The sequence below is a fragment of the Pan troglodytes genome, chromosome 20 (assembly GCF_028858775.2).
Source record: "Pan troglodytes isolate AG18354 chromosome 20, NHGRI_mPanTro3-v2.0_pri, whole genome shotgun sequence".
Lineage (NCBI taxonomy): Eukaryota > Metazoa > Chordata > Mammalia > Primates > Hominidae > Pan > Pan troglodytes.
This window is the reverse complement of record NC_072418.2, coordinates 58,829,143-58,853,177: the sequence shown is the minus strand read 5'-3', so window position 1 is coordinate 58,853,177 and position 24,035 is coordinate 58,829,143. Positions and strand designations below refer to the sequence as shown.

The 24,035-nt window shown below is 45.2% G+C and overlaps 1 protein-coding gene across 1 annotated transcript in view; it reads left to right on the top strand.

The window, feature by feature from the left end:
• Window positions 1-14,238, top strand: part of NLRP13 (NLR family pyrin domain containing 13) — a 41,326-nt gene extending 27,088 nt beyond the window's left edge. Inside the window, exons 9-13 of the mRNA XM_024351372.3 lie at window positions 785-955; window positions 3,681-3,851; window positions 7,038-7,205; window positions 9,823-9,993; window positions 13,814-14,238. Of these exons, the coding sequence (XP_024207140.2) occupies window positions 785-955; window positions 3,681-3,851; window positions 7,038-7,205; window positions 9,823-9,993; window positions 13,814-13,934 (802 nt within the window). The 3' untranslated portion in view covers window positions 13,935-14,238. The remainder of the gene's footprint in view (window positions 1-784; window positions 956-3,680; window positions 3,852-7,037; window positions 7,206-9,822; window positions 9,994-13,813) is intronic.
• The last annotated feature ends 9,797 nt before the right edge of the window (window positions 14,239-24,035 follow it).

Sequence of the window (24,035 nt, the reverse complement as noted above, 5' to 3'; positions counted from 1 at the left end):
TTGAAACTGGGGATGATTTGATTTTTGTCCCCCAGGGGACATTTGGCAATGCCTGGACAACATATTTGGTTGTCCTGATGGTGTAGGGGTTGCTACTAGTGGGTAACACCTAGTGGGTAAAGGTCAGTTATTATTGACATCCTGTAATGCACAGGGCAGTCCTCTTATTCTGCAACTAAGTGCGATCCAGCCCACACCTCAATAGGGCTGAGAAAACCCTACCTTGCCTCACCTTTTTCTCTTTGAGATGGAGTCTCCGTCACCCAGGCTGGAGTACAGTGGCGCACTCTTGACTCACCACAACCTCCGCCTCTTGGGTTCAAGCAATTCTCCTGCCTCAGCCTTTCTGAGTAGCTGGGACTACACGTGCGCGCCACCATGCCCAGATATATATGTATATATGTGTGTGTATATATATGTATATATGTGTGTATATATATGTATATATATACGTATATATGTGTGTGTGTATATACGTGTATGTATATGTATGTATATATATATGTATTTTTTTTTTAGTGGAGATGAGGTTTCTCCATGTTGGCCAGGCTGCTCTCGAACTCTTGACCTCAGGTGATTCACCTGCCTTGGCCTCCCAAACTGCTGGGATTACAGGCGTGAGCCACTGCGCCTGGCCCTTTTTCTCCTTCTTTAAGCTTTTGTTCTTTCTCCAATTTAATCTTCCCATAATGTTTGGGTCTCGGGGGTTAAGGGGTTGAGAGAGAAAGGTAGAGGAACCTGGTCATCATGGCTGAGGCTCACCTTGCACTTGCACCTTCCACAGCCTGGAGAAATGCAACCTGTCGGCAGCCAGCTGTCAGGACCTGGCCTTGTTTCTCACCAGCATCCAACACGTAACTCGATTGTGCCTGGGATTTAATCGGCTCCAAGATGATGGCATAAAGCTATTGTGTGCGGCCCTGACTCACCCCAAGTGTGCCTTAGAGAGACTGGAGTAAGTTTTCCCTAGTTCCATTTCTAGAAATGACTCTATGGGCACAGATATCTAGAACAATGGTTTCTTCATTTGATATCTATTTATATTATTAAAAAGTAACATTCATTGAGTAATTACTATGTGCCAGGAATTGCTCTAAAACAGATTCAGAGTAGCATCCTGGATTTGTTGATCCCATCTCTGGAGCTTTTGCCAAGAAACTTAATTTCCACGAGGACCCCAGGAAGTAATGATTTTTTGGTCAACCCATATGTGAGCTCCTAGCAGAGACAGAAGAAGGCCTCAAAGCTGGGGTGGTAGATAGGACAGATTTACTTCCTGCCCATGTGGAAGATATAGTTTTATGAGTGACATATAAAAACAAAACAATAGATATGAAGAAAAACAAAGTAGAACGAGAGTAGAATGACAGGGATGGGGTTGATTTCCCAGCAGGGTCTTCTCTCACTAACCTATTTGAAGAGGTGATACTTAAATAGAGACTCAGATGAAGCAAGGGAGGCAGCCGTATGCGGAGAAGGAACAGCAGATTGAAAGGCCTGAGGTTGGGCTGGGCAAGGTGGCTCACACCTGTAATCCCAGCACTTTGGGAGGCTGAGGGGGGCAGATCACGAGGTCAGGAATTCTGAGACCAGCCTGACCAACACAGCAAAACCCCATCTCTACTAAAGATACACAAAAAATTAGCCGGGCGTGGTGCCTATAATCCCAGCCACTCAGGAGGCAGAGGCAGGAGAATCGCTAGAACCCAGGAAGTAAAGGTTTCAGTGAGCTGAGATCGTGCCACTACACTCCAGCCTGGATGACAGAGTGAGACTCCATCTCAAAAGGTTGGAATAAGCACAGCATGTTGGAGGAACAATGAGGAAGCTAGCATGGTTGGAGTAGAGTGAGGGCGATAGTGGTAGGAGATGGCAGTGCCTGGGATATGCTGGGCTGTGTAGGAATCTGTTTTGTCTGGAGTGAGGTGGAAAGTCATCCTTGGAAGTGGGATGTTACCTTAATCTGACGTACTTTGAAAGATCATGCAGGCTGCTGTGGACAGGTGGACTACAGTCGGGGCAAAAATACCAGTATGAGCAAGAGATAGGGCTCCTATCAACCAGGAGGGAGTGGCCCATGGGGAGGTTATAGGATTTCAGGATAGATCGGAAGGTAGAGCCAATGGGGTTTGCCAATGGATTCGAGGTGGTTTAGGGGGGAGGGTACCAAGAACACCTCCCAGAGGGTACGGTTGGCAGCTAGGTAAAGGGTGGGACCATTCTCCAACGCAGGAAAGATTGGGGGCAGAGCAGGGTCTGGGTAAGAGGAGTTTGGGTTGGGGATATAGGAGCTTGAGATGCCATTCAGAGATGTTATGTGAGCCGTTGTAGGCAGGACTGCGGGAATCTAGAGGACTGCCTTGTGGGAATGAGAGACCCCGTACAGTGGTGGACGCATGAAGAGATTCTTTAGGTCTCCTCTTCTCTAGCTGCATCGTGCTGCTCTGGTGCAGGTGTGGAATAGAGGGAAAGGTGGGTTTTCCTGAGACTGGACAATTGTCAGGTGAGTATAAAAAGCACAGAAAAGGCCAAGGGCCTTTAGGTGTCACCAAGTTGATTATCCTGGAGAACCACAGACTCTGAACTGGCAAAGGAGCAGAGGGCCACTGCTCATTCGGCACTGAGTCTCCAAGAATGGGATTATCGATAGGTGATTCACACACATAATGTGAGTTAATCATACATGTGTAATTATACGTGTATGATCATGATACAATGTGTAGAATTGTAACACCATTATAACTAATTATAATTAGTATTATAACCCTAATATATTATTACAACTCTATTATAGCCCTAATAATTAGTATAATTATAACTGTTATAATTCTACACATTGTAACATCATATACATATAGGTTGTAATTTTAACCAATTATAATTGTAATTATATAATTACGACTAATATTACATAGTTATTTATATAACAATTAGTTAAGTTATAATTTATAATGTAATTGATTGTAATTTTACATATATACATGTATAATTATAACATATATTTCATTATATATTTACATTATGATATATGTATTATGCAATATATGTAATATATAGTTAATATTTAATATGTTAACGATATACTATTACGTAACTACATATATTTTCATAAAACTTATATGTTAACACATATTATGCAATACATGCATATCTAATATATGACATCTCTATTTGTGATATAATAATCTTCTATAACCTGTACACTGCCTGTTTGCCAAGTGCCGTCCCAAGCACATGCACTGCTCATGGGCTCACTGGCAGCTCTCTGCCAGACCATCCTACTGCACTTTAGAATGGAAGGCAATGAAGGCTGAAAGGAGTGCAGGAGCTTGTTGAGGGTCACCCAGCTGCTGACAGACAAGCCCATTTGGACCCACGCCCAACTGGCTCCAGAGCCTTGGAGCCTTGAAAGTTTTTTTTTTTTCTCTATTTTTTCCTAAACCAGTCACTAATGAGAACCACAGACTTGGTGTACTCAGTGTAGAAATCTGGATCGAGGGAGGGTTATGGTATGCAAGATACTGCCATAGCCTGGGTCGGTGTCCAGCTAAAAAGAAAGACCATGTCGTCCAGGGAGCTGCTGCATGTGTAGACTCGGAGGGGGGCCTGAGGCTCTGTCCCAGGAGCCTGGGTCTGGGCTGCTTCCCTGAGTGTCCATCTCTGTGGCTCTCACCCTGCAGGCTCTGGTTTTCCCAGCTGGCAGCACCCGCTTGCAAGCACTTGTCAGATGCTCTCCTGCAGAACAGGAGCCTGACGCACCTGAATCTGAGCAAGAACAGCCTGAGAGACGAGGGAGTCAAGTTCCTGTGTGAGGCCTTGGGTCGCCCAGATGGTAACCTGCAGAGCCTGAAGTAAGTTTTCTTGGCTCCCTCTGAGTTAGCGGATGGAGGAGAGCGATGGGAATTGACCCACCAATGCCTGAGTTCCTGATGGGGTTTGAATGAGGCGTGGACAAGCTCTTTGCCATGGAGGAGCTTCTGGTTTTGTCGGGGGTGTGGGATGGGGAAAGTGGGAGGACCGTGAATGTGTGTGTGTCTGGGGGACCTCGAGACCAGCCCCCGGGTTTGGTGTTTCACTGGGAGGAGCTTCTGGTTTTGTCGGGGGTGTGGGATGGGGAAAGTGGGAGGACTGTGAATGTGTGTGTGTCCGGGGGACCTCGAGACCAGCCCCCGGGTTTGATGTTTCACTGGGAGGACTTGGGATCCAGCCCATAGTCGTATTCACGGCTACACTTCATCAGGGTGAAAGGACACAAGGCAGATCAGCAAAGGGAAAGGGGCTTGGGACAGAGTCCAGAGGAAACCAGACATAAGCTCCCAGGAGCCCTCTCCCTGTGCAATCACATGTGGGATATGACAAGGTTTCTCTTCAAATAGCCTGATCAATCCTTTTTTCTTTAATCCACAGTGCCCCTCCCCTTCCCTTTCCTTCTCTTTCTTTCTGCCTTTACTACGTGCCCAGGCATGCTAACAGCACCAGTGGCTTATCAGTATCATCTCACCTTCCTTTCTTTGGGAAGAAAACTAGCTCTCCAGCTCATCGCAGACGACTTTTCCCCCTCTCCCCTCTCTCCCTTACTCTCCCTTCTCTCCCTTAAGTGCCCACATTATCTAAGAAAAAGTTCAAACGTTTAGCCAATCAGGTCTAGTTGAGATTGTGTGGTCCGACCCCAGCCAATGGGGAAAGGGCACGGGGTCAGGATTTGCATCAGGGATAAAAACTTTCATTCTCCTTTGTTCTATGTGCTCTCGTGGCAACGGGCCAAAGAGAAGCACCCTCTGTGCAGAGGTAAATTTGCTTTGCTGAGAAATCCTTTGTCTGAGTGCTCGCCTTTTCCTTAAGACTCCAAGCTTGCTCTCCAACATCACACAGGACACACAATTCCTCCAGCCACCAGCTGTGGCAATCATGCCAAGTGTGCCAGGGCAGCCCATTAGAGACCCTGAGCCCAGAGTTTTTACTGAGTGCTAGTTACGTGCGGTCTAGCATGTACCAAGACGTGAGCCACTGTGCCTGGCCGGTCAAGGGATTTGTTATTCTTCCAGGGGATTTTGAAACTTTAGAGAGAAGAGCATATATTACAATCCATGCTCGAACTTCAACAATTATTGATTTATGGCCTATCTCCTTTCATCTAAAGCTTCACCAACACTCAGTAATGGGATTGCTGGGTCAAATGGGATTCCTGGTTCTAGATTTTTTTTTTTTTTTTTTTTTTTTAAGATGGAGTCTCGTTCTGTCGCTCAGGCTGGAATGCAGTGTTGTGATCTCAGCTCACTGCAAGCTCAGCCTCCTGGGTTCATGCCATTCTCCTGCCTCAGCCTCCCGTGTAGCTGGGACTACAGGTGCGCGCCACCATGCCCGGCTAATTTTTTGTATTTTTTTTTAGTACAGATGGGGTTTCACCATGTTAGCCAGGATGGTCTCAATCTCCTGACCTCGTGATCCACCCGCCTTGGCCTCCCAAAGTGCTAGGATTACAGGCGTGAGCCACCGCGCCTGGCCTGGTTCTAGATTCTCGAGGAATCGTCACACTGTCTTCCACAATGGTTGAACTAATTTCTCCCTCTAAGATTATTTTGAGGCCCATCCCGTGGGTCATATCTCTTCCTTTGTAAACACAAAGTAGTTTTATATTTGCATCTGCGTTTATAAGAATGAAGTTGAGTATGTTTTCAAATGCTGACAACCATTGATATAAACTTCCAGATTAAAAAAACCTGTTGATAAAATTTGCTGATTTTTTTTTAACATGTTTCATTTTGTTTTTCCCCTAGTCACTTGTAGGGAATTCTTTCTTGTTTTTAAAACTTTAATCGTTTTATTGTAAATTTACCATCTGTATATGTTTTGGGGGTACAAACTTTATGAATACAATGTGGAATAATTAAGTTAATGTGTCCATCACCTCAAATACTTAACAATTTTTTGTGGTGACAATATTTGAAATTTATTATGTTAGCAATTTTGAAAGGTACAATGTTCTATTAAGTATGTTTGCCATGCCATGGAATAGATCTCAAAAAAAAAAAGCCAACAATTATATTCCTGCTGAGATTTTTGTACCCTTTGACCACCATCTCTAAACTCTAGGGAAATCTGACTGTCTTTGATTTGCATGTATCATTTATCAGGCTGGCAGTTCTCTTACACTTGGCCTTTGATGGGTTAGCCACATGGACATTCTTCACGTAGTCAAAACTTTTTTTTTTTTTTTTTTTTAAACAGACTCTTGCTCTGTCGCCCAGGCTGGAGTACAATGGTGCGATCTCGGCTCACTGCAACCTCCACCTCCCGGGTTTAAGCTATTCTCCTGCCTCAGCCTCCCAAGTAGCTGGGATTGCAGGCACCCGCCACCACGCCTGGATAATTCTTGTATTTTTAGTAGAGACGGGGTTTTACCCTGTTGGGCAGGCTGGTCTCGAACTCCTGACCTCATGATCCACCCGCCTCAGCCTCCCAAAGTGCTGGGATTACAGGCGTGAGCCACCATGCCCGGCCAAACCTTTTTGGGATTGGGGGGTGTGTTTAAGGATTTTGGATTACTCTTTCTCCTCCTGTCTCTTCCTTGTCCTTCCTCTCCTCATCCCTCCCCACCTCAACCCATATTTTCTCCAAACAGTCACCTGGATTAACTATTTTGAACTTCTTATGGTATAGTAATTTATTCTGGGAAATTCAGACCTGCCGTTATGGGAGATTCCTGGTATCTTCAGCTCAACTGTCCAGCTCGAAGGCTGAGAATCGTGCACTGTGATGGTAACCACCACAGAGAGGCCCTCCACGTTCATGCACCTGCGGGGGGGCGTGGGAGGGAGAGGGCTGTGTTGCTGTGCCCTCGGCTTTCTATCTCAGGTAAATAGAGCACCTGGAGGTGTCTCGGCCCTCCTGACTCGCACCCTCCTCCTTCGAGGCTTGGGACAAAAGTCTGGCTTCAGGGTGTCTCCTTTCCTTGGACGTGAGATGGGCAGTTGTAAACACAGCACAGCTTCGGGACGCAATTACTTTCCCCCCTTTTGTATGTTTTTATTTTGCAGTTTGTCAGGTTGTTCTTTCACAAGAGAGGGCTGTCGAGAGCTGGCTAATGCCCTCAGCCATAATCATAATGTGAAAATCTTGGATTTGGGAGAAAATGATCTTCAGGATGATGGAGTGAAGCTACTGTGTGAGGCTCTGAAACCACATCGTGCATTGCACACACTTGGGTGAGTTGATGCTGTTCTCCTTGCAGAGTCTTCCTTCTCTACTCTTGCGGGTGGGGAGATATAATCGGATCCCATCGGGGGTTAGAAAGTAAGGACAAGCCATCTAAGAAATCTCGCCCAGGTGTGGTGGCTCACGCCCGTAACCCCAGCACTTTGGGAGGCCAAGGTGGGTGGATCACCTGAGGTCAGGAGTTCGAGAGCAGCCTGACCAACATGGGGAAACCCCGTCTCTACTAAAAATACAAAAATTAGCTGGGAGCAGTGGCTCACACCTGTAATCCCAGCATTTGGGGAGGTCGAGGTGGGCGGATCACCTGAGGTCAGGAGCTCAAGACAAGCCTGGCCAACATGGGGAAGCCCCGTCTCTACTAAAAATACGAAAATTAGCCGGGTGTATAGGTGGGCATCTGTAGTCCCAGCTACTCAGGAGGCTGAGGCAGGAGAATCGCTTGAACCTGGGAGGTAGAGGTTGCAGTGAGCTGAGATTGTGCCATTGCACTCCAGCCTGGGAGACAAGAGCGAAACTCCATCTCAAAAAAACAAACAAAAACTCTCCTGCTAGATGATAAGCTTGAAGTTTTTCACGTTTAGAGAAGTGTTTTACTCTTGTTACCACCATCCTTGGTACATTGTAAATATTGTCTCTCCCAATCTGCCCATGGTGGGTGCCAGGTGCTGGGAAGTTGAGGGGAGCGCAGCCTGCTCCCCACTGTGAATCTTCACTTCACCGTTGTTAACCATCATGCAACGTGTACTAAGCAGACTAAGATGAGTTGCTCTGAACTGTAGGATTTTTTGCTAAATGTGGCTTACATGATAGCAATTTCTCATGTAGGGAATGGTTCCATTAGCTCAGTGATGTTTTCAGAAACGGTGTTAGGATTTGTTAGTATCAAATGAACCGACTCAAATTGTAAACCACCTCCAGCATTGTTGGGGTTTACCAGCCACCTCAAACCTCTATTCAGAGATTGTTAAATCTATTATATAGACACCACACATTAAATTATTGGTTTAAACATAAACTAGACTTGTTCTCTCATAGGCCTGAAAGAAACATGAATAGGTTAACGTTATCTGCAGTGCCAAATTTAAGATAGTGTGGCATAAATGCATTCTGAATCAAGTTTATCTTCAAAAAAATCAGTTAACGAAGCAACTTACTGAACTATTTCCTTAGAGAGACTCATTCTGACTTTTTTCTTTCTAAAAGAAGGGCTTTATGGTTTTTTGTTTGTTTTGATGGGGTCTCACTCTGTCACCCAGGCTGGAGTGCAGTGGTGCGATCTCAGCTCAGTGCAACCTCAAGCAATCCTTCCTCCTCAGCCTCCTGAGTAGCTGGGACAACAGGTGCACGCTACCACACCCACCTATTTTTTTTGTATTTATTATAGAAATGAGGTTTCACCATGTTGCCCAGGCTGGTCTCAAACTCCTAAGCTCAAGTGATCTGCCTGCCTCAGTCTCCCAAAGCGTTGGGATTACTGACATGAGCCACTGTGCCTGGCCAGCGTGTAATAGTTATTTATGAACTCAGGTGGAGATCTCTGATGTGTTAAACTGATCTAATGTATTTTCTCACTTTTGTCCTTGTGTTTCTAGTAGCTAGCCAACCCTGTGTTCAAATTTTGTATTGTTGAATTTAGAATAAGATGGAAAAAAGTGTAAATAAGGAATAATAGTGCTATTTCAGTTCTTTCAAAGATCTAATAAACTCATATCCCTTGTATACTAAAATGGTTTGTTTCACATTCTGGCAGGTTAAGTTTTTGTTTCCTCCTCCATCAAATACAGTTTAAAATAGTATGTACCTTTGATAAGATTGATAGATGGGTTAGATGAGTTATATGTCAGTATTTAAAAGGTGCCCGGCATGCAGTAAATACTCCACTCTTTTCCTTTTTTTTTTTTTTTTTTTTGTGAGCTGGAGTCTTGCTCTGTCGCCCAGGCTGGAGTGCAGTGGCGCAATCTTGACTCACTGCAACTTCCACCCCGTGGGCTCAAGCAATTCTCTGCCTCAGCCTCCCAAGCAGCTGGGATTACAGACACCCACCACCACGCCTGGCTAATTTTTGTATTTTTTGTAGTAGAGACAGGGTTTCACCATCTTGTTGAGGCTGGTGTTGAACTCCTGACCTTGTGATCCACCCACCTCAGCCTCCCTAAGTGCTGGGATTACAGGTGTGAGCCACCGCGCCCAGCCCTTTTTTTTTTTTTTGAGACAGAATCTTGCTGTCGCCAGGCTGGAGTGCAGTGGTGTGATCTCGGCTCACTGCAACATCCACCTCCCGGGTTCAAGCGATTCTCCTGCCTCAGCCTCCTGAGTACCTGGGACTACAGATGCATGCCAACATGCCTGGCTAATTTTTGTATTTTAATAGAGATGGGGTTTCACCATGTTGCCCAGGATGGTCTCTGTCTCTTGACCTCATGATCCACCCACCTCGGCCTCCCAAAGTGCTGGGATTATAAGCGTGAGCCACTGTGCCTGGCCAAGTGCTCCACTCTTAAGCAGTCTGCTTTAGTAATAGTTTTTTTCCTGCAGATGTGGTATCTCTTTTCTAACTTCCCAGTCTCAGAGGACTATCTGTTGTGCTTTCTTCCCACCCGCCCCTAGGTTGGCGAAATGCAATCTGACAACTGCTTGCTGCCAGCATCTCTTCTCTGTTCTCAGCAGCAGTAAGAGCCTGGTCAATCTGAACCTTCTAGGCAATGAATTGGATACTGATGGTGTCAAGATGCTATGTAAGGCTTTGAAAAAGTCGACATGCAGGCTGCAGAAACTCGGGTAAACCTCACTGACTTTTCTGCAGGGGAGAACATACAGGGACAAGGCTAGATTGACTAGGCTTCTAGAGCATGTGTCAGGTTTCCATTGCACTCGGCTTCCTCAGGCCATGCAGGCCAACAGAACTTCCAGTAAGGGTGGGAGTGATCTCTGTGCTGTGCACCTGCTGCGTAGCTATGAGCGGCATCTCATCATTGGGCACTTGAAACATGGTTAGTGTGACTGGGAACTGAATTAGTAGTTTTCTTTTTTCTTTCTCCTTTTTTGAGACAGTGTCTCACTCTGTCACCCAGGCTAGAGTGCAGTGGTGTCATCTTGATTCACTGCAACCTCCACCTCCCGGGTTTAAGCAATTTTCCTGCCTCAGCCTCCTGAGTAGCTGGAGCTACAGGCACCCACCACCATGCCCAGCTAATTTTTGTATTTTTGTAGAGATGGGGGTTTCACCATAGTGGCCAGGCTGGTCTTGAACTCCTGACCTCAGGTGATCCACCCACCTCGGCCTCTCAAAGTGCTGGGATTACAGGCATGAGCCACCATGCCCGGACTGTTTTTTTCTTTTATTTCTTTTTTGAGATGGAGTCTTGCTCTGTCACCCAGGCTGGAGTGCAGTGGCACAGTCTCAGTTCACTACAACCTCCCCATCCTGGTTCAAGTGATTCTCTTGACTCAGCCTCCCCAGTAGCTGGGACTACAGGTGCATGCCACTACGCCTGGCTAATTTTCTTTTTCTTTCTTTTTTTTTTTTTTTTAACATACTTTTAGTAGACACGGGGGTTTCACCATGTTGGCCTGCCTCCCAAAGTGCTGCGATTACAGGCGTGAGCCACTGCTCCTGGCCACCAGCCTATTTTAATATAAATATAAATTTTTAATTTTATTAGGTTGGTGCAAAGTAATTTTGGTGTTTGCTATTACTTTTAATGCAGTGGTTTTAAAGTAATGGTTTTTGCTGTCACTTTTAGTGGCAAAAATGGCAATTACTTTTGCATCAACCTACTAATTAAATCTTAACAGCCACATGTCGCTAATGACTACCGTACTGGATGGTGCAGTCCTGGAGACTTTTGGGTATTTTGAGAGCCTGCTTCTGTTTATCATTCTTGTTCCTACTGTACGTGTCACTCCATAGCCATTAACTTGTGGCTTCTTTTTCAATACCGACTCTGGGCCAAGCACCATGGCATGGTAGACAGGGGGGAAACAAACGGACATGAGCCTTGTCCTTGAGAGTCTTGAGTTCTCCTCCAGGAGATAACAGGTCTGAGACATAAAAGCAATCTCTGTTGTCATGAATGCTGTGAAAGAAACTCTGGGTTGAGATAAGACAGGAGGGTGACCAGAATAGCAAGGGGCTTGCGGGAGGCGGTACCATTGATCCTGAGTCCCAAGGAGGCTGGAAGGAGGAGTCCCTATATCAGGAAGGGAACATGAGAGGTGACTAGAGATGAAGGGTGGAATGTACTGAGGATGTTTCAGTAGCATGTGCAAAGGCCCTGAGGTTGCACCAAGCTTTATGTTGCCCCTTAGAGGCACTGAGAGAAGAGCATTTAATTAGAACACTTGCCACCCCATTCAGTATTCTGAGAGGAAATCAGAAAGGTAAGCAGGTTGGCTGCAGTTGCTCATGCCTATAATTCCAGCACTTTGAGAGGCCAAGGCAGGAGGATCACTTGAGGCCAGGAGTTCAAGACCAGCATGGGCAACATAGGCAGATCCTGTCTCTACAAAAATTTTAAAAAATTAGCTTGGCATGGTGGCACACACCTGTGTTCCCAGCAACTTGGGAGGCTGAGGTGGGAAGATTGCCTGAACCCAGGAGTTTGAGGCTGTAGTGAGCCATGATCCTGCACTCCAGCCTGGGTAACAGAGCAAGACCCTGTCTCAAAAAAAAAAAAAAAAGTTGGGGCATGGAGAAAGGTAAGCAGTTAACAGCTGTTACTGGTACATCTCAGCAGAAGTCATCCCAGATGCCAAGGAACCTTGCCTACTTTAGGAAGTGAGTCACGATCTGCACCTTTTAAAGATTTGATGTTGCCAACTTCACACTTCAGTGGTGCATTTTAAAAAGGGTTCTGGGACAGCAACCGTTAAAGATGAAGCTTCTCTGCTGTCTATCATGCATGTGTGCAGAAGGGGCTTCTGACTGGGTGCCCAGACCCTCGCCTCCTCTTGTAGAACGCTCATATTTTTCAAAAATTGCTAGATGCAGATTAATGAGAAGTACTTGGATTTATTCATACACAGTGAAAATGGCCTGAGTTACTCTGGCCTGCCCACAAAGGTCCCTTGTGTCATCCGCACCATGGTTTTCTCATCTTCTACCTTTGTGGTTGTGCCTTTTCTCTATGGAAAGGGGTTCCCGTGCCATCAAATCTTCTCCCTGACATCTGTAGGTAAGGCTAGGGTGGTGGGAGGTCCCAGTCGAAGGGTAAACAAAAGTTACCCTTCATTTGTTAGTCTTTCTGTAGGTTGGTGCCAAAGTAATTGTGTTTGCTATTACTTTTAATGCAGTGGTTTTAAAGTAATGGTTTTTGCCATTACTTTTTTTTTTTTTTTTTTTGAGACGGAGTTTCACTCTTGTTGCCCACGCAGGAGTGCAATGGCGCGATCTCGGCTCACCGCACCCTCCGCCTCCCGGGTTCAAGCGATTCTCTTGCCTCAGCTTCCCGAGTAGCCTGGATTACAGGCACGTGCCACCAAGCCCAGCTAACTTTGTATTTTTAGTAGAGATGGGGTTTCTCCATGTTGGTCAGGCTGGTCTAGAACTCCCGACCTCAGGTAATTCACCTGCCTCAGCCTCCCAAAGTGCTGGGATTACAGGTGTGAGCCACCATGCCTGACCGCCATTACTTTTAATGGCAAAAATGGTAATTACTTTTGTCTAAACCTTTATTTTGCTTTATATCAGTTTGCCACTTTACACTGCACCCTGCCTGTACTTCACTGCTTCCATCCAGTCTGCTGTTGATGAGCACCTAGGTTGGTTCCATGTCAATGCTATTGTGAACAGTGCTGTGAGGAACACACACATGCATGTGGTCCACATACACCATGGAGTACTACACTGCTCTAAAAAGGAATGAAACCATGTCCTTTGTGGCAACATGGACGCAGCTGGGGGCTATTAGCCTAAGTGAACTAATGCAGGAACAGAAAACCACATACCACATGTTCTCACAAGTTGGAGCTAAACAATCAGTACATGTGGATTTAAAGATGGTGACAGTAGGCCAGGCATGGTGGCTCATGTCTCTAATTCCAGCACTTTGGGAAGCCGAGGTGGGCAGATCACCTGAGGTCAGGAGTTCGAGACCAGCCTGGCCAACATGGTGAAACCCCATATCTACTAAAAATACAAAAATTAGCCGGCGTGGTGGTGTGCGCCTGTAATCCCAGCTATTCAGGAGCCTAAGGCAGGAGAATCGCTTGGGCCCAGGAGGTGGAGGGTGCAGTGAGCCGAGATCACGCCATTGCACTCCAGCCTGGGTGACAAAGTGACACTGCGTCTCAAAAAATATGTATATGTGTGTGTATGTGTGTATGTATGTGAATATGTGTGTATATACATATATACACATATATTTGTTGACAAGACACGGGACTACTAGGAGGAGGACAGTGGGAAGAAGGCAAGGGTTCAAGTACTTTCAGGTGCTATACTCACTACCTGGCTGATGGGATCATTCACACACCAAACTTCATGCCAAACAATAGACCCATGTAACAAACCTGTACATGTTCCCCTGAACCTTAAAAATTAAAAATTACTTCTAAACTTCTTCACTGCTTCTAAACTTCAGTACTTCTTGTTTTGCAGGCTTCAAAAAGACTTGCACAATCTAGTGAGAGAGGAGATACAGACCTCACAGAAGGAGCTCTGTCTGAAACTCAAGTGTGCATGGGATTTTAATGACCTTGAAGACAAGTGGTGGTGGTGATCCCACGGATTAGATGCCACGTGGCTTGACCATGGATCTTGGGGGAAAGCCACCAGGACATCCTGGCCTGTGTGTCGCTCCAATGTCACCATTTGTGGGGACAAATGAGCTGTTCCCTGCAGGAGGCTTTGTCACGGTTGTTGGAGGCCGCCCATTGCATGCCCAGGTCTGGAATCCTAGTGTAATACTGTGTCTGGTACCAAGATCATAAGTTGGCTGTGCCTTCAGTCTTGTCTATGTCCTCCTTGGTGTAATGTTTTTAATTCTTGGAGGTGTTGAGAGAATTCAATAAAGCAAAGCATATAAAAATACCTCAGGAAAGCCCAAAGCCTCATTTCTCATGGATTGTGAAGTGGGATGGATGTGTTTATAATTCCATAATTATTATACTGTGATTAAACCACATAGACATCCAGAACTCCTAATATGCCTTTATCTTCACTTATATTGATTCCCCCAAGAAGTATTAGACTCTGCATTGATTTTTTTTTTTTTTTTTTGAGACAGGGTCTCACTCTGTCACCCAGGCTGGAGCGTAGTGGCACCATCTCAGCTCACTGCAACTTCCACCTCTCGAGTTCAAGCGATTCTTCTGCCTCAGCCTCCCAAGTAGCTGGGATTACAGGCATGTACCACCAGGCCTGGCTAACTTTTGTATTTTTAGTAGACATGGGGTTTCACCATGTTTTCCAGGCTGGTTTTGAACTCCTGGCCTCAAGTGATCCACCTGCCTCGGCCTCCCGAAGTGTTGGGATTACAGGTGTGAGCCACCGCACCCGGCCTGGATTGATTCCTATCTCCCACTCTTCATTATGATGTACTTTTCTGAGTTTATTCCATCTCCTGCCCTTCTTCACCCGAAACCTTCTCACTGTGCTCTTTGGAAACCAGCAAACCTATATTTAGAGAATAGGTTGAAACGGTCCCTTTAATCTCCCTCTCTCTGAAACCTGCATCTCCTCTGAGGACATTGCTTCTCTTACAGCTCTTTCGGGCGTGGTTGTCTTGTCTCGGGAGCCTAGCAGTTAATCGGGTGGGTGGTCTCTTCCTCACCTTCTGCTCTGCGACCATTCTCTTCACCCCTCTGTCTCCCTCTCAGCCTCTATCCTCGTGTCTTTAGATTTAGACCCCCTGTTCTTCGAGCCACTTCCAGACTGCCAACTTAGACTTCAGTTAAAAGACTTTAGTTCCTGGCCCCCCGTCAGCCCCTCCGGTGGTACAAGTTGAGTATCCCTTATCCGAAATGCATGGACTTTGCATTTTTTCAGACTTTGGAATATTTACATTATACTTACTGGCTGGACACACAAAATCTAAAATTCTGAATTCAGAAACGTTCCAGTAAACACTTCCTATGAGCATCGTCTCAGCGTTCAAAAGGAACATTCTAGATTCTGGATTTTTGGATTTGGGATGTTCAGCCTATATTCCTTACACCTAATTTTAATCTCCATGCTTGTCCAACCCACAGCCTGGGCCCACTTTTAATGAGGTCCCAACACAAATTCATAAACTTTCGTATGCATGGACTTTTTTTTTTTTAAGCTCATCAGCCAGCATTAGTGTGTGGCCCAAGACAATTCTTCCAACATGGCCCAGGGAAACCAAAAGATCGGACATCCCTGTGTAACTGCATCTTCAATGACAGTATCTTCTGCCATATCTAAGCCTCCTTCATGCTCAAACTCCAGAAATTCCAATTATTTTGTAGTTTTTTTTTTTTTTTTTTTGAGACACTCTCGCTCTGTCACTCAGGCTGGAGTGCAGTGGTGCGATCTCGGCTCACTGCAACCTCCGCCTCCTGAGTTGAAGCAATTCTCCTGCCTCAGCCTCCTGAGTAGCTGGGACTACAGGCGCCCACTACACCCGGCTACTTTTTGTATTTTTAGTAGAGATGGGGTTTCGCCCTGTTGGCCAAAATGGTCTCCATCTCCTGACCTCGTGATCTACCCGCCTCGGCTTCCCAAACTGCTGGGTTTACAGGCGTGAGCCACCACGCCTGGCCTAGTAGTTTCACTTTTAATTGGTATTTGCCTCTTCAACAACCACCTCATATCTTCCTGACTGACTCTAACCAGAGTTTAATCTGTAGATTCCACTGATAACTCACTGATATGCTATAGCAAGAGGCTGTTTATCATTGGCCCTAAGCACCCCTGTACATTCTTTATGGGTATGCAAAAAATGTTGGACCCTGACTTTTAAATTTCTTTTATTTTTGTTTTTTTGCCAAGGACTTTTGCCAGGTTGTGTTTGCGCTGAGCAAACTTGAGGGATAAGGTAACTTTCTACCCCAGACCAAAAGCAGGCTTGTTCTGCTTATTGGCAGATTCCCTAAGCTCAGCGTGCTTCTCTTAATCCAATCTACAGCAGGTACAGTCATCCATCATGGACCCTTTATGGCACCCAAAGCTGTGAGACTTGGGAAGTATGAGGAACTGATTAAAAGCAACAAGAAATACTGACTCATGCTTTTGTCATGGATGATAAAATTATTTGTTTCTGGGCCAGGAGTCTCGTATCTTCTGCTAGCTTCCATGAAACAGGAACAGGCTTTTTGGCTCATAAGTAGAATAACACCCCAAACCCTTCTCAGTTCCTGAAGACAGCTGCCTTTTTGCTATACTTCACCCTGCTTAGAGTTTATCTATTCAGCCGACAGTACTCCAAACAGCCCCTCAAATTTGTCTAGTCAACATCTTCCATGCTCTGCCTGCCCCTCTCACTTTGTCCTATGCACTTAAAACCACAAACCTTTTTCCAATGTTCTACATACTCCACACTTGTATCCAGATAGCTGAACATGCTGAAGGATGTTCAACCCTGCTTAAATTTATGGCTGAGCCTAAGAGTTTTCTTACCGTTGCTCATGGTACTGTTGCACACGATACTGTAACATACTGCTTTAACCCGTTCTACTCAACTTCCGTTGTCCTCAACCGTTCTCCATTTTCATGCTCAGTTGATTTTACATATTTCTTGAAGAAATAAGAATCCGGATCTTCCACAAGTACCCACTGCCACATCTACCAGCACCTGTACCCTGATAAGACAAAAATAAAGGCTCTGAGGCATAGAAAGTGTCAACCTGAGTTAGCTGCAGGACAAGAGAGGTAAACCCTCTAATACACAAAGGATTGGATGCTATGGGTTGAGACTTAAGACTGCTGCTCAAGGAGACTTGAAATAAAATTTCTCCGGAAAGTAAAAGTTTTCCTTCTCTATTCTGCAGATGTGCAGGACATGGAGGTAGAATGGGACCCTGTTTACAGGAATCACAATATTCAGGTTAATACAAAACCATCGTAAGGACCACCTCCCTTTCACTTATTTTATCCATCTGAAATAGTTTTGTTGTTCTCTTTTTTGAGACAGAGTCTCGCTCTGTTGCCAGGCTGGAGTGCAGTGGTGCAATCTTGGCTCACTGCAACCTCCACCTCCCGGGTTCAAGCGATTCTCCTTCCTCAGCCTCCCAAGTAGCTGGGATTACAGGCACACACCACTGTGCCCAGCTGATTTTTGTATTTTTTTTTTTAGTAGAGATGGGGCTTCACCATGTTGGCCAGGATAGTCTCGATCTCTTGACTTTCTGATCCGCCCACCTTGGCCTCCCAAAGTGCTGGGATTACAGGCGTGAGCCACTGCACCTGGCCAAAATAAAGTTTTTCTTAATCATTTTGGTTGTTAGATGCCAACGATGTGGTCTTCCATCCTTCCTCCATGAACTCACCACCACTCTGTCCTATCCATTTGCACAGAAATGTGGTCTGCCTCTGGCCACAGACTCTGTCTTTACACCCCAGGATAATTCCTTATTTTGTTACTTTTGGGTCAGTCACTTCCCCTCTCTGGACCTAATTACCTCATCTTCAAAATGAGGGCAGAAACAATTTGTAATTAAATTAGACCCAATTTTGGCTTTCACTTCTGCCTTAGTTAGCTCTGTGGCTGTGTAACATTTCTAAAATGTACTTTACTCACCTGAAAATATAAAACTGTATCCCGCACAGGATATGTGAAATCGATGTGTCATGGATGGAAATCTCTATGAAGAATAAGATCTTATTAAGTTGTAATTTTCTCTCCCCCACTCTAACACCAAGAGACTTTCTTGTACTATTTTATTATTCAATAAGCAGACGCTATCAGAAGCAGTCTTACAGAATAGCTGGAGATCCATTTAGCATTTCATAGCTTATAAAACACCGTCCTAGAGGGTCTAAATCCCCATCAAAGCCATGTAAGATAGGATAGCCTTACTTTACTGATTTAAAAGCAAGGATACCAAAAGAAAATGCTTTACAACAGATTACAGAGATAGTAAGTCAGACTGGCCTATAAATCCAACTTTTCTATTTTAAGATCTGACCCACTTTACAACACCTGATGGGATCTTTCAATAAGTTGAAGGCTATAATCCTTCTGTCCATCCATGTTCTCACTATTAGACATAGTAAAACCCAGAGTCCTTGAAATAAATACTTCATTCTCTTCCTTTTTCTATATCTTTACTGCCCTTTGTAGATGAAATCTGGGATAGAAAGAGTGGGAGACGTATGTGAACTAATTTAGAAAATATTGTCAGGGCAATAAAGGTTAAAAATAAAATCAAAGGTTAATTGCCTTAATCTTCATCTCATTGATTCATATTCAGTTACCAGCTATTAAAATGGGCCATATTTTATTTTGAGACAGGGTCTCACTCTGTCACCCAGGCTGGAGTGCAGTGGCACCACCTCAGCTCACTGCAACCTCTGCCTCCCAGGTTCAAGGGATCCTGCCACTTCAGCCTCCCGAGTAGTTGGGACTACAGGTGTGTGCCACCATGTAACTTTTTTTAGTAGAGATGAGGTTTTGCCATGTTCCCCAGGCTGGTCTCAAACTCCTGAGCTCAACCGATCCTCCAGCCTTGGCCTCCCAGAGTGCTGGGATTACAGGCGTGAGCCACCAAACCTGGCCAACCATGTTATTTCTGATAATCTGACAAGATAAATAAAGACTATCCCAAGATTTCTCCATCGTTTCTTTAAAAGTAACAGGGATGGGCTGGGCACGGTGGCTCACACCTGTAATCCCGGCACTTTGTGAGGCCAAGGCAGGCAGATCACGAGGTCAGGAGATTGAGACCATCCTAGCCAACATGGTGAAACCCCGTCTCTACTAAAATACAAAAAAAAATTAGCCAGGTGTGGTGCTGCGCACCTGTAGTCCCACTTACTCAGAAGGCTGAGTCAGGGGAATTGCTTGAACCCGGGAGGTGGAGGTTGCAGTGAGCAGAGATCATGCCACTGCATTCCAGCCTGGCGACAGAGCGAGACTCTGTCTCAGAGAAAAAAAAAACAACAACAAACAAAAAACCAGGGATGGCCTGGCATGGTGGCTCACGCCTGTAATCCCAGCACTTTGGGAGGCCGAGGTGGGCAGATCACAAGGTCAAGAGATCGAGACCATCCTGGCCAACATGGTGAAACCCTGTCTCTACTAAAAATATAAAAATTAGCTGGGCATGGTGGCGGGCACCTGTAGTCCCAGCTACTCAGGAGGCTGAGGCAGGAGAATTGCTTGAACCCAGGAGGCAGAGGCTGCAGTGAGCTGAGGTCGCGCCACTGCACTCCAGACTGGTGACAGAGCGAGACTTCATCTCAAAAAACAGACAAAAACACAGGGATATCCTCTGTTTAATGCTTGATCCACAAATTCTCAATTACTAAATTTTCAATTTACTAATCAATACTCAAGTCAATCATATTTAGTCTACTCAATTTCTAAATTTTTAGGAATTTTTTTTTTGTTGTTATTCTACAATTTCTAAGTTTGTCCTAGAATTCAATTACATCAAAGTATCTTAAAGCAACATTTTTTTAGAGTAGACAGATGATTTCAAATCCACTGTACAGTCAGGCCAATGTTACTTTGTAGGACTGGGGGGCCCATAATAGGTCTTGGAGGGGGTTTGGAAGGGGTAATTGGTGATTCAGGAAAAGAGAAGAGATGAGATAGAAGGGATTCCAGTGTACCTTGACTGCTGAACTTTTTTCTAGGCTGCCTCCAAATTATGAATCCCGTGAACCAAGACAGACCAATTAGCTTGTGACCAATTGTCTAACTTCAAGCCTATACTTATGAGGAAGGTAGATGGATTATTTGTCTCCAGCTTCATTCACCTTTCCTCCCTCTCCTTCTTTTACCCACTCTGCTTGCTGTCTTTTTTGACACTCACTTCCTCACCCACCACCTTGCAATTTTTTTTTAAGACAGTCTCGCTCTGTTGCCCAGGCTGGAGCGCAATCGTGCAATCTCAGCTCACTGCAACCTCCACCTCCTGGGTTCCAGTGATTCTCCTGCCTCAGCCTCCTCAGTAGCTGGGACTACAGGTGTGTTCCACCGTGTCTGGCTAATTTTTGTATTTTTAGTAGAGACAGGGTTTCACCATGTTGGCCAGGCTGGTCTCGAACTCCTGACCTCATGATCCACCCGCCTCAGCCTCCCAAAGTGCTGGGATTACAGGCGTGAGCCACTGCACCCGGCCAACCATGCAATCTTAAAAGCTTGGCTAGATTTGCCCAGGACTGATGTGTGGCTGAGGTGAGTCAAGCTTGGTGCACAGCTCAGGTTATGAGAGACAGAGGTGGTAGAGTGCTGAAACAGCCCAGGAGATCCTTGGACTGAAGAAGAGACAGATGGAATTCCAGGAATAATGGAGGAACTTGGGTGGAAAAGGATCCCCAGGGTGAAGGCAGCCAGAGTGACAGCTTCTTAGCTTGGAAGCAGTTACTTGTACCCTTTAGGCCAATTTTCCCATTACAAGAAGGGTCTTAAAGCATCAACCTCAGATTTTCCAAGAATTGAAATAACACATATAAAATATTCAGCTTGTGGTAAGCACCTGTCAATGTATTAATAGCTCTTGGGTGAATAATCTCCTTCAATTCTGTCATTAAGATTCTTTACTTGTAACTTAGACTTTTTATAGCTTAGTACCTCTTTTTTTGTGATTAAAAAAAAAAAGTTTTTCAGACAGTGCCTTGCTGTGTCACCCAGACTAGAGTGTAGTGGTGTGATCACGGCTCACTGCAGCCTCAACCTCCCAGGATCAAGTGGTCTTCCTTCCCCAGCCTCCTGAGTAGCTGGGACCACAGGCATGAGTCACCACGCCCAGATAATTAAAAAAATAATAATTCTAGATAGATATAGACAGACAGACAGACAGACAGACAGACAGATAGATAGATAGTAGAGGTAGGGTCCCGCTATGTTGCCCAAGCTGGTCTCTAACTCCTAGGCTCAAGCGATCCTCCTGACTTGGCCTCCTGAAGTGCTGGGATTACAGGCGTAAACCACTGTGCTGGGCAGCTCAGTACCCGTTCTCTGTCAGCACTTCCTTCTCCATCTTTTCTACTGACCTGTATTTTTAGTGGAGGGAAAACCGTTAGGAGAAAAATGTTAACGTTCCTGCTGGGGGTGGAAATGGACATCTCGTGAACATAATTAAGGTAGCTGGAGAATAGGTTCTTTGGTTCCTCAAGCTGCTTTTATATTTTATCACGTCTATTGCACCCAGGTGGGAAGTCCTTAATCATTACCACTTTACAGATGACAGACTAAATGACTTCCCAGATTTTCCTGTTTCTTTGTTATTTTTCTTTCCACACTTTTTTTGAGATGGAGTTTCGCTCTTGTTGCACAGGCTGGAGTGCAATGGCATGATCTCTGCCTGCTGCAACCTCTGCCTCCTGGGTTCAAGTGATTCTCCTGCCTCAGCCTCCTGAGTAGCTGGGATTCCAGGCATGCACCACCACCACGCCCGGCTAATTTTTTGTATTTTTAATAAAGACAGGGTTTTTCCACGTTGGTCAGGCTGGTCTCGAACTCCTGACCTCAGGTGATCCACCTGCCTCGGCCTCCCAAAGTGCTGGGAATACAGGCATGAGCCACTGCACCCAGCCTCCCCACTTTCTTTTTATTGTGGTAAAACATGCATAACAAAATTTTACCATTTTAACCCATTTAAAGTGTACATCCCTGTGGCCTTGAGCACACTCACATTTTACAACCATCACCACCATCCATCTCCAGAACTTTTCCATCTTGCAAAACAAACTCTATGCTCATTAAATAACTCCATCTTCTCCTCCTTCCCCTGGCCTCTGGTAGCCAACATTTTACCTTTTGCCTCTATGAATTTGGCTACTGTAAGTACCTCATAGAAGGAGAATGTACGGTATTTGTTCTTTTCTGACTGGCTTATTTCATTTGGCATAATATCCTCAAGGTTCATCTATGTTGTGTCATATATCAGCATGTCCTTCCTTTTGAAGACTCAGTATTTCATTTTATTTATATGCCACATTTTGTTTATCCATTCACCCATTGCTGGACATTCAGGTTGCTGATTTTCTCAATCTTCACTCCTAAATCAGTGGCACAGAAGTTCAGAAGTGAGGCCGGGCACGGTGGCTCATGCCTGTAATTGCAGCACTTTGGGAGGCCAAGGTGGACAGATCATGAGGTCAGGAGTTCTAGACCAGCCTGACCAACATGGTGAAACCCCGTCTCTACTAAAAATAGTAAAATTAGCCATGTGTGGTGGCACGCGCCTGTAATCCCAGCTACTCGGGAGGCTGAGGCAGGAGAATCGCTTGAACCCGGGAGGTGGAGGGTGCAGTGAGCAAAGATCGCACCACTGCAATCTAGCCTGGGTGACAGAGCGAGACTCTGTCTCAAAAAAAAAAAAAAAAAAAAAAAGTTCAGAAGTGAAATACCCCCATTCCTAAAATTTCCTTTCAGCTCCCACTCCCAAGAGATCTTTATTCAAAGGGAGGGGAGACAGGGTAGCCTCAGAACTCAAGAGGCCCAATGAGGAAAGGAGAGCCAGAGGGGAGTTTGGGGAAGAATATGAGAGGCAAAGACCGTGAGGAGAGGTAATATTAGCAATGCCATGGAAATTACCCAAACATTCACATGAACCCCAAAATATATACCACTATTATGTACCAATAAAAAAGGTGCCTTCATCAGGCAAGAACAGATCAGGAGCCCAACCTGGAATCCTAGTAGGACTGGCAGAAAGAAGGGTGCCCAAGTCAGACCAGCCTTTCTAGTGCTTTCAGTGTGGCCAGCGTCTTTCCAAGTCAACACGGGGAGGGGGCCACAGTTTCTTCAACCTGCACTCCTATTCCAGTCATTCATCAGTAGCAAACACTGTTTCAAGATTTTCCAGGCAGTATGGAGATTTCCCAAAGAACTAAACATAGAGCTACCATTTTGTCTGGCAACCTCACTACCGAGTTCTATCCAAAGCAAGAGAAATCATACTAAAAAGATACCTGCATCCATGTGTTTACTGGAGCACTCTCCACAATAGCAAAGTCATGGGATCAACATAAGTGTCCACCAGCAGATGAGTGGATCAAGAAAACATGATTTATAGACAGTGGAATCCTATTCAGCCATAAAAAGAATAAAATCATGTCTTTTGCAGCAACATGGATGGAACTGAAGCCATGATCTTAAGTGAGATAACTCAGAAACTAAGTCAAATAATGCATGTTCTTACTTGTATGTGAGAGCTGAATAATATATAAAGAGTGGCTGGGTGCAGTGGCTCACGCCTGTAATCCCACCACTGTGAAAGGCTGAGGCAGGTGGATAACCTGAGGTCGGGAGTTCAAGACCAGCCTGACCAACATGGAGAAACCCCGTCTCTACTTAAAAAAAAAAAAAAAAAAAAATTAGCCAGGCGTGATGGTGCATGCCTGTAATCCCAGCTACTCAGGAGGCTGAGGCAGGAGAAATCACTTGAACCCAGGAGGCGGAGGTTGTGGTGAGCCGCGATCGCACCATTGCACTCCAGCCTGGGCAACAGGAGCAAAACTCTATCTCAAAAAAAAAAAAAAGTGTGGAATAGTAGACATTGATTGGAGGCTCAGGAGGGTGAGAGGGAGGTGCAGGGTGAGAACTGACCTAATGGGTACAATGTATACTATCTGTGTGATAGGTATACTAAAAGCCCAGATTTTCCCACACAATATATACATGTAACAAAACCGTACTCGTACCCCTTAAATTTATACAAATAAAAAAAAGGCAAAAAAAGATTTT